The sequence below is a fragment of the Sus scrofa genome, chromosome 9 (genome assembly GCF_054392235.1).
Source record: "Sus scrofa isolate SSC_HxYL_T2T_F1_AM1 chromosome 9, Sscrofa_HxYL_maternal_Yorkshire_Landrace_v2.0, whole genome shotgun sequence".
NCBI classification, from domain to species: domain Eukaryota; kingdom Metazoa; phylum Chordata; class Mammalia; order Artiodactyla; family Suidae; genus Sus; species Sus scrofa.
In genome coordinates this window covers 36,973,940-36,984,445 of record NC_139391.1, presented here as the reverse complement: position 1 = coordinate 36,984,445, position 10,506 = coordinate 36,973,940, and the positions used below count along the sequence as shown (strand labels likewise).

Here is a 10,506-nt window from a genome sequence, read left to right as displayed (position 1 = left end):
CTCTAGGCTACCCACACTTCTGACCAACTGAGTGCAAATTCAGGGGTACCCCTGACCCCCCTCAGGTTCAATAATTCTCTAGAAATACTCACAGAACCCAGGAAAATGGTGTACTTACTATTACAGTTTCATTTTAAAAGATCCTCATAGGGCAAGTCCTGGAAGGAAGCACAAAGCTTCCATGTCCTCTCCCTGGAAAGGGGGTGGGGAGGGGCGCATGGCACAGGGCATATCACCCTCCTTTACATGAATGTGCTCACTAATTAGGAAGCTACACTGAGCTTTGGTGTCCAGAGTTTTGGGGGGGATTTTCATGCAGGCATGACTGATTAAGTCACTGAGCATGTGATTGAACTCCATCTCCATCCTCATTCCCCGCCCAGGAGTTTGGACAGCTAACATCCCAACCCTCTTACATGTGCTTGGTCTTTTTGATGACTAGTCCAATTCCGAAGCTACCTAGGATCCCCACCATGAATACCTCATTACCATGAAAAAGACTTCTATCACTCAGGGAATTCTAAGAGTTTTTGAAACTCTGTACCAGGAATCAGAGACAAAGATCAGATATATTCTTTGTAATATCACAACTCTGAGGGTCTGGGAACTGAGGACCACCTAAGTCAGGAGGCTGGATTCCAGGGAATGAAGTAGCAGGATCATCCTCACCCTAGAAGTTTTGGGACAAATACCCAAGCCTTTCAGTTGAGTTAATGTAAACTAGGGGACAAGAAGAAATAGCATGCTTCAGATGACAATGAAACAGCTAGAGAAATACCAAAGCTGTTTCCCCTTCACACCCCACCCCACCTCCTCAAAGAGTAACAAGAGCCCTCTGCCACCACTGAGGTCACTTGTACCACCAGCACTGCTGCTATGGAAAAGGGACTTGTCACCTAGGTGGGCTAAATTAGTCCTCCAATTAAAATGGCTTGTCTTCTGCCCATGTTCCTATCATTTGAAATTGAGGTGATTCAGCAAGTGATTTCCTGACTTGGAATAATTTTGGGTAACATGGAGCCTTGTAAATTGGGGAGAATATTATAACAAGATTCCTGTCAGGTTGCCACAATGAAAGTTTCCTGTTACCTCTGAAAACTCTAGAGTGTATGTTACATGTAAGACCCAAGTTAGATTTACATAGTTATCCCATCTGACATGAAATTGTAACAAAAAATAGCCTTTGAAGTGCAAGTGCTCAAGAGCAGGGGTGCTATGATGGCAACCGCCATGACAGCAACTTTCCTAACAAAATACCAAGAACACTGGCAGTCTGGAGCCTGCTCCTACTGGCTCCAGTGAATTTAACTGCCAACTTCATGCTTGGAAATATCACATTGGAACTTTAAAATTGCTCACAGTGAGGGTATTTTTAGTAACAGAAATTGGCAAATGCTACAAATCAGTGTTTTGTTATTTGTTTTTAAGTGGTTTACCAGCACCCCACTGCTAACATTACATTATTCTTTTGTTAACAAATTTAAATTGTCCTACTGAAAAGGGAAAGTCCTGTATAATTCAAGATACTAAGGTAGGTGTAAGAAATTCTTAACTCACAGACCTGATATGGGGCCTCATCTTGATTTTTGTACACTCATTCATTGCTATTAGCATTGTCAGTTGATAAGCCCCATTTAAGAAAGCAACAGGGCAGTTGACTAAACTTACTGTGGTAATCATTTCATGATGTGTGTAAGTTAAATAATTATGTTGTACGACTTAAACTTATTCAATGCTGTATGTCAATTATGTTTCAATAAAACTAGAAGATAATTAATTTTTAAAAAGAAAAAGAAAAGAAAGCAACAGGCGGAGTTCCCATCGTGGCTCAGTGGTTAATGAATCCGACTAGGAACCATGAGGTTGCGGGTTCGGTCCCTGGCCTTGCTCAGTGGGTTAAGGATCCAGCATTGCCGTGAGCTGTGGTGTAGGTTGCAGACACGGCTTGGATCCCATGTTGCTGTGGCTGTGGTATAGGCCGGCAGCTGCAGGTCCGATTGGACCCCTAGCCTGGGAACCTCCATATGCTGAGGGAGCGGCCCAATAAATGGCAAAAAAAAAAAAAAAGAAAAAAAGAAAAAAGAAAAAAAAGCAACAGGCAATCCTTAACAAGAGTCATGGGAGTGAGGAAGAAAGATTCTGTGCAAAGAATAGCTAATAGTGCCCACTCCCTTCTCCCATCCTTTTCAAATTGCTGGTGACCTTATGCAGACTACCGGATACTTCTTCAGCAAAGACGGGTTTATTGGGGAACAGTGGAGAATTGCAATTCAGGTCTGCAACTATGGCGAGCTACATGCAAGTCCCCGCAGAACAAGGGGAGGAGAGCGCTTTTATAGATAGGAGATTAAGAAGGCTATAGTAAACAAAGGATCCATGGCTTTTGGTTGGCTGAGTCCTTGCCAGGAAAGATGAGTCTTTCTTCTTCCTGTGGTGACAGGGTATGAGACTCCCCTTCTGGTCTCTAACTCTATTGAATTGAGGTTTCTGTTGATTAATTTTTCACACTGTTCGCTCCTAACGTGAGCACCAATGCCTGGCTAGAGGCCCCTCTGGCTTCCTTTAGGCTACTTTAAGACTCTTGGCTTTGACCCACACCCACTCATGTGTGGCACTGTGGTTTTCTGCAACATGAAGTATTTATAAAAGATTTCGTGCTCACATGTGGGACAGTCTTGTCCATTGCTGAGGTCTGTTCCAGTGTCTAAGCAGCAAAGGAAGAAATGTTTTGTAATTGTGACTCCTTTGTCTCTGCATGAAATATTTCCTCTTCTCTCATACTAATTCATTTTTTCCCTTTATCTTGTCTTTACATGGCTTATAAATCTTTACTTTTTAACTAGAAAGCAAGAATAGTAACTTTATAAATGTAATACTGCATGCTGTGTAATAATAAGAAATAGAAGAGAAAAAAAAAACAAGAAGAGGGGGAGGATAACAAAGGATATGGAGAACAGAGAGAGAAAGAAGGAAAGATTTTTGTAGAACTACCCAGAAGTTCCTCTGAGTTCAGTTTCCTAGTAAACTGTTTCTAGATTTAAGCAGGTGCGTATAAATACATAAATAGAAAACCTGGTGACTTTGAGTCCTAATGATCCTCTGTTAGCTACTTTAAAGTTGTTTGTTTTTGCTTTTTTAGGGCCACACTTGTGGCATATGGAGGTTCCCAGGCTAGGGTTCTAATTGGAGCTACAGCTGCCAGCCTTTGCCACAGCTACAGCAACGCCAGATCTGAGCCTCATCTGCAACCTACACCACAGCTCACAGCAATGCCAGATCCTTAACCCACTGAGGCCAGGGATGGAACCTGCAAACTCATGGTTCCTAGTCAGATTCATTTCTGCTGCACCATGATGGGAACTCCCTACTTTAATGATATTTTTTAAAAATTGAAATTTTTTACCTATATTAGAGCAATAGAAAAAGGTTTGAGCCTATTAATAAGGAATTATTGAATTCATCTGGATTAGGTTAAAGATAAAATAATACATGCTCAAACAGTAAGCAGACTGGCACTTGATTAAAAATATGTAGGGCTTATTTTGAAAGTAATATATAAACAAAAACTACACCTATACATGTTTCCATTACTATATTTTTACAGTTTTTTATTCATAGCTACTGTGTATTAATGCATCAAGTAACTACATGAAAGGAAACTAAAACTCACATCTCCTGCTATTCTGATTTGTGATGATGATAAAGAGCTTTGGAAGCTCAGCAAGTCAATGAATTAGCCTACAGGGACTTTCTTCTGTACAAGTCTGTATTATACGGGGAACATTTTCTTCAGGGTTTTTTCCCCCCTAGATGTTAAATTTCCTTACGAACTAATTGTATAATTGCATTACATGAATTAGCATAGGAGGGAAATAGTATATAACTAGGTTGTTTCTGAAAAAGATTATCTGACAATGCAGTAAGCGACCAACTAAAGCACTGCCAAGTTTAGAATTTAAGCAAATCAAACTTGCTTTAGATCTGCAATATTTAAATATTTAAAGTTACCTGGGAATTCAATTGAGACCATATATTTTCACTTAAAAGTTGGTTTAGGTTTTGCCAACTAAAGAGCTTAAATTTAGAAGGAGCATTGGACATGTCACTTATTTCTTGATCCTGCCCAGGATCTGTCAAATAGCTAGAAGGTTCTTTTATTTACGGACGAATAAATTAATTCAACAGCGAAGATTTCACATTTCTCTCCAACATCTTCTTCTTCTTCTTTTTCTTTTTTAAATAGTCCCACCTGCCGCATAAACTTCCTCTGCCAGAGACTTAATCGGAACCAGAGCTGCGACCTAGGCGGCAACGCAGCAACGGGAGAGCCTTGAACCCACAGTACCATAGCAGCAACTCCTTCTGCAACACCTTCAAAGTCCTTGGTCGAACTAACTGGCTTTATAAAATATTGAGCTTTACTTCACAGAAAAGTCCCTTTGGTTTCCCTTCCCTTTGCCTCAAAGCCACTGATAATCGCAGGGGGGGTGTCTAGCAGCTTCAACCACTTGAAAATGAATTCCGGGACTCCAAAAGGTCATGTGCTCAGGAAACCTCAGAGCCGAGGGGTGGGGCCAGAAGGCGGGACTATCCGGCCCAGGCCTGGCCTGCGGAAGCGGAACTAGGTTACGTCATTTCCGTCTGCGGCGTTACAGAAAGCGCAAGCGGAGACCAGGCCAGCTGCGATTGGTAAGTGAAGGGACTAGTGTCACCTCCCCCTTAGCCGCTGTCTTTCCGCATCGACTTTCTGGTGTGAGCCTCCCCTGGCTCAATGTATTGAAGGCTCCTGTCCTTGAGGTCCGAGCTTGTGCAGCACTCGTAATGACGTTTCGTTTCTCCGAGGTGCCCATTGGATCCCAAACTGTCGTTGACGGTCTTGCCCGGGTGCGACCCCCTCCCCTCGTTCCCTCTCGCCCTCGGGTAGCCCGCGTCACTCTGGTGGGAGAGCGCTCCCTGCCTGTTCTTCGCGCTCACGGTGCCCCGAGACCCTGCAGAGACACTGTCTCGTCCACTGTCAGGTTAAGGGGAAATACGCCTTACCTTACCTTTTTTTCTGGACTTTTCTCCTACACGAGCCGCGAAATGGTTTTCCTTTTCATTTGGAAAAGGGCAAAAGAGTGTTTAAGGAGGAGGCTAGTGGTTGTTTTCCCTCTTCCACTCTAGGTATAAAAGACCACAGGAAAAAAGGAAAAACAAAATTACAAAACTGATAAAGATTATGAAACACATTTGGTTTGGGATTTTTTTTTTCTATTTATTAAAGTATAGTTGACTTCAAATGTGCCAATTTCTGCTGTACAGCAAAGTGACCCAGTCATACACGTATTTACTGTCCTTTTCTTATACTGTTTACCATCATGTTCTATCCCAAGTGATTGGATATAGTTCCCTGTGCTGTACAGTAGGACCTCATTGCTCATCTATTCTAAATATATGTTTGCACCTACTAAGCCCAGACTACCCATCCATCCCACTCCCTCACCTCTCTCTCTTGGAAACCACTAGTATCTTTTCTAAGGAAACACATTTGTTTATTCAGTAAAAGTAGGGAACACAAAATGGGGGATATAAGTTCTGTTCTCAGCAAATTACTAGTTTTAATACTGTTTTCCAGCTTTTAAAAAAATTGGAACTGTTGCCGAAATTCTGCCTCGTTGGCAGAACCGAAAGTGCAGAGACAGAGTTTTGGGTAGAAGAGAAAAAATTAGCTTTTATTGCTTTGCCAGGCATAGGGGGCCTCAGCAGCGTAATGCCTGTGCCCTACATGGGGAAGAATTGAGGGGAGTTTTATAGTAAAAAGGAGAAAAATAGGTTTTTGGGTAGGAATCAGGATTGGGGCAAACATGCATGCTTCTTCTTTGGGGGAATCTTAGTTATCAAAGCTAGAGTCAGGAGATCTTGGCATGATCCTGGTGGTGATCTTCTGGGTTATTGCCTAGAATAGCAGTACTTGAGAAAAGGGCATATTGATCAGAGAATAGAACAAACTAGGAAAGGTCCTGAAAAACATGTGCTAGTAATCTTTAACTCACAGGCAATTGTGCTCAGCAGTGCCTAATCTTTAGCTTATGAGTGATTGTGTTTAGGGTGCAATTAAGCCAAGGAGAAGGACGAGGAAAGACTCTAAGCTGTTCAGTTTTAAAGTGTTCATTTCTAAAAGAAGTGTAAGAAATACAACTTTTCTCTTAGGTATATAAGATGCCTGTGTTGTTATCTGTATCTCTTGAGAGGGAAACAGGATCCAGCCCCAAGGCTGTACTATTGTTTGACTTTTTCTCCCTTGTCTTTGCATCCCCTCCATTCCCGATTAGCAACTGTCTAAACCTGTCCCTAGGAACTCAGAGAAGGTCATGGAGGCTAAATGAGGCCTGTTTCCCAAGAAGGAGAAATAGGGGACACAGAAAGGCTTTTGTGTCCGGTAGCCCCACAGGGCCCTGCTCTGTTACATTCCCCCCCCTTTCTTTGCTACACTTCTATCTTGAGGAGAACAGGTGTTGGGCAAGAAAGACAATGATCATTTTGGATAGAGACGTTAATCATAAACGTGGCAAAGGAGCTCGATTTTAGGGATTTTAGTTTTAAATCCCGCTTCTCTTTTATCTTTCCCCACGTCTTCCACGGAATGGGGTGATGACTGCTCTGGCTACTTCCTGCTAAAATGGGGCTTAGTCCTGCCTCAATTTGGGGAATAGACACCAAATTAGAAATATTCCAGGGTTCCAAGTCCTGGATCCGAATCTTGTATGATTAAGATCTCAATCCCTTGACCATTCTGGTGCAAAAGACCAGTTAGAAGTAGGAGGAGTGGAGTTCCCCTCGTGGCGCAGTGGTTAACGAATCCGACTAGGAACCATGAGGTTGCGGGTTCGGTCCCTGCCCTTGCTCAGTGGGTTAACGATCCAGCGGCGTTGCTGTGAGCTGTGGTGTAGGTTGCAGACGCGGCTCGGATCCCGCATTGCTGTGGGTCTGGCGTAGGCCGGTGGCTACAGCTCTGATTCAACCCCTAGCCTGGGAACCTCCATATGCCGTGGGAGCGGCCCAAGAAATAGCAACAACAACAAAAGACAAAAGACAAAAAAAAAAAAAAAAAAAAAAAGTAGGAGGAGTGACGTCTGGAACTTTAGTAGACAAAAAATATCTCATTCCCTGAGGAATTAAGGAAAATTAGCCCGAAACCCATTCTGAAACTGTCACTTTGGGGAGACTTATAGCCAGGTAGCCAGTTGTCTACTTTAGTCTAAGTAGGTTTTTAATTTCCAGTATGGTATTGACATATACACAACAGGAGCTATTGGTCATTATGTATTTCCTTTTTCACTGCTAATGTCTGCTCTAAAGCAATTTCATTGTCTAGAAAATTTAATAGTTACAAGAGGTTATCTTGAAACAATGAGGCTGCAGCTACCAGCTGCCAGCAGTCATTGCTTTAAGAATGGCTAGTGGCAGAGTTTCTGTCACGTCTCAGTGGTTAATGAATCTGACTAGGAACCATGAGGTTGCGAGTTTGATCCCTGGCCTTGTTCAGTGGGTTAAGGATCCTGTATTGCCGTGAGCTGTGGTGTGGGTTGCAGACGCCGCTCAGATCCTGAGTTGCTGTGGCTCTGGTGTAGGCCAGCGGCTACGGCTCTGATTCAACCCCTAGCCTGGGAACCTCCATATGCCATGGGAGCGGCCAAAGAAAAGGCAAAAAGACAAAAAAAAAAAAAAAAGGAAAGGCTAGTGGCATCCCAAGTCTGACACAGCTCAGAAAGCTCAAGTTCCCAGCAATGCCAGGACTTGCCTGAAATCACCATCCTAATTCTGCCTAGCATTACTCTGGATGTATTAGCTACTCCATTTTTAAATAGTATTTTCCTTGATTGACAAGGCAGATATCACTGTTAATGATTTTAGTGCTTTTCTAAATACGAGGAGATGCAAGAACTGTGCTCATAAAATATTCTCCTGAAAATATCTATCTGAAGACCTGTTCTGCCAGTTTTTAGCACATAGTGTCTCACTCTTGATTTCTGCTCTGAGGTCTTTCAGGGGGTGTAGAGACAGATGGCAAGTGCCAGTCTTCAGTTCACAGGGCTCTCCCATTTGACCATAGTTTTGGGAGGCATTTCATGACCATTTTGTTCCATAGTGCTAGGAATACTCATTCCCAGGCCTGGCAAAGATTTTGTTGATAGGCTACTCAATGTGCTATTACTGGAACAGGCCTTATTACAGTAGCCATAAATCTCTGGACCACCTGTCTTACTAGTCTGTTATGGTTCAGGAAAATATTCCCTCTTGTATATTCCCACTTTTAGAGTTACACTATTAGAATCATTGATCTGGTAAAGAACCATATATTTGATTAACAGCTCCATGTTATTTGGTAATACAAGAAACAATAATCTTGTAAAAAAGGCAAATACAAACAATATAGCTAATAGAGTTATAAGTAAATATTTAAGCCAATAGCTTCCTACACCAAACCAGTTTTAGATGTTGTTGTCAAGACTAGGGAGCAGGTCGCTTAAAGCAGCATAGGACTTCAGAATTCAGTAGGCTAGTAGCCTGGTTACTATCATTTAAAAATCTGTTGAGTGAATTTCCTTAAGGCTTTGATATGGCTGATTACAGATTCCAATCCCATTGACTACAAAAATAGACAAATGCTAAGTTGTCATACTAGTGGAATACAAATTTCTTGACCCGTTGGGATCGTACCAATGGTAGATTGGTTGGGGTCATCTTTTAAGTTGTTATGTATATGACCTTGAGTCTGCAGGAGTCCTAGAGTACATCTTCCTATCCATCCTGGTGGAAGCCAAGGCCATAAATTAATACCACAAATCCATTGAATTCCATTAGGTGCGACCCAGTCAATCTCCAGTTGCTGACCCATTCTGTTCCACAACAGCTACTATCTCTAAGGGTAATAACATGTAGGCACTGTTCATAAGGCACCCAGCCTGATTTGCTAGGGTTAACTAGGCTAGGCTGATCATTCCTAGTATTATTTAATTGTCCTCAACACAGGAGCCTTTAAACTTAAATGGCCAAAATCTGGTGTTAATCACTAAATCCATCTCACAAGTGTGGGAGATTCCCTTCTAATAAATAGGAGGTTGCAGTTGTTGATACTTAGCTTGTTCTATGAGTTTGAGTGACCCTAAAGGAAAATTCATATTTCTGGTCAGGGTCAGAGCAGGTAATATTAGCTGACCATATAAGAAAATTCCACTCTTGGAGTTCCCATCATGGTGCAGTGATTAACGAATCTGACTAGGAACCATGAGGTTGCGGGTTCGATACCTGGCCTTGCTCAGTGGGTTAAGGATCTGGCATTGCCTTGAGCTGTGGTATAGGTCACAGACGAGGCTTGGATCCCACGTTGCTATGGCTCTGGTGTAGGCCAGTGGCTCCAGCTCCGATTAGACCCCTAGCCTGGGAACCTCCATATGGTGCGGGAAGCAGCCCTAGAAAAGGCAAAAAGACAAAAAAATAAAAAATAAAGAAAATTCCACCCAGTAATGAAATAGATTTCCTCGGGGGTTATTCAGTCAAAGGTTGGAGAGGAGAAATCCATTAAGGTAATCCAGGAGTACTAGACACAGGTAATTGGCCACAAACCCAACAATTAGATTGGTTTGTAAATTAGCTTAGGATGGTGCTCCTGATGAAAAACATTTGATTCATATGCAAACGTTCAAGAGGTCAAGAAATCATCATACAAATCAGGTCCAGCATCTTGGGCCACCTGTCTATTTCTGATGTCATCTTCTTGTCCTGGCATGTTTTTCCCTCCATGTGAGCATGATTTTGTCAGCAGTCCTCTCTATAGACCAGTCCAGTGTAGGGACCTAGTTCAGCATTATGGTCTGAAAATCAGGAACTTGTATTTTTCAAAAAGTGCTTTCTATAGATCTTCCTGAAGAGGAAGCATTTTTGCAAAGGCATCAGAGTAAAGCCATTAACTGCTCATAATGATAAAAGACTTAAGAAGGCACCCTTAAGATCTGATTACAATGTAATTGACAAACTTGGTTACTGTTGAGACATCATACTCTGTAATCTGGGAGGCTTATCACTCATTTGATAATGCTCTCTGTGTATTTTCCTAGTTAATTTAACTACCCCCCCCCCCCCCCCCCCGCCTCTGGTCCATCCCAAAGTTTAGCTGAAGTCATAAACTTAATTAGAATTTTATAGGAAGTTCATTAAAAACATTCAGATGGAAAGAATTATAGGCCACTGTGGATAATACTCTTCCCAAAGTTACAAGAGATCTCAAAAGCAAATACAGATCACTAAAGGCAGAAAACTTCATATAACTGTTGTCAAAAGTAGCATTTTAAGAAGACTTTGTTCTTGCAGAGAAAAGCCAAATTCAAGTTTTGCACCAGCTTACTTTTTTTTTTTTTTTTTTTGTCTTTTTGCCTTTTCTAGGGCTGCACCCATGGTATATGGAGACTCCCAGGCTAGGGGTCTAATCGGAGCTGGAGCCGCCAGCCTACACCACAGCAACTCAGG

At 42.2% G+C, this 10,506-nt stretch overlaps 1 protein-coding gene across 9 annotated transcripts in view; it reads left to right on the top strand.

Moving 5' to 3' along the window:
* The window catches only part of C9H11orf65 (chromosome 9 C11orf65 homolog), an 88,160-nt gene that overhangs the window by 1,720 nt on the left and 75,934 nt on the right, over window positions 1-10,506 (top strand). For 5 of the 9 annotated variants that reach the window (XM_084975959.1, XM_013979357.3, XM_084975961.1 and 2 more), the window contains exon 1: window positions 4,634-4,689. Coding sequence is in view for 3 of the 9 variants with exons in the window: in XM_084975958.1 (XP_084832084.1) it covers window positions 4,540-4,689 (150 nt within the window). In the remaining 6 variants the exon portion in view is untranslated. Of the gene's footprint in view, window positions 1-4,243; window positions 4,690-10,506 lie in introns of those variants that run through there. The other 4 variants (XR_014815183.1, XM_084975958.1, XM_013979358.3 and 1 more) reach the window with 1 other exon arrangement.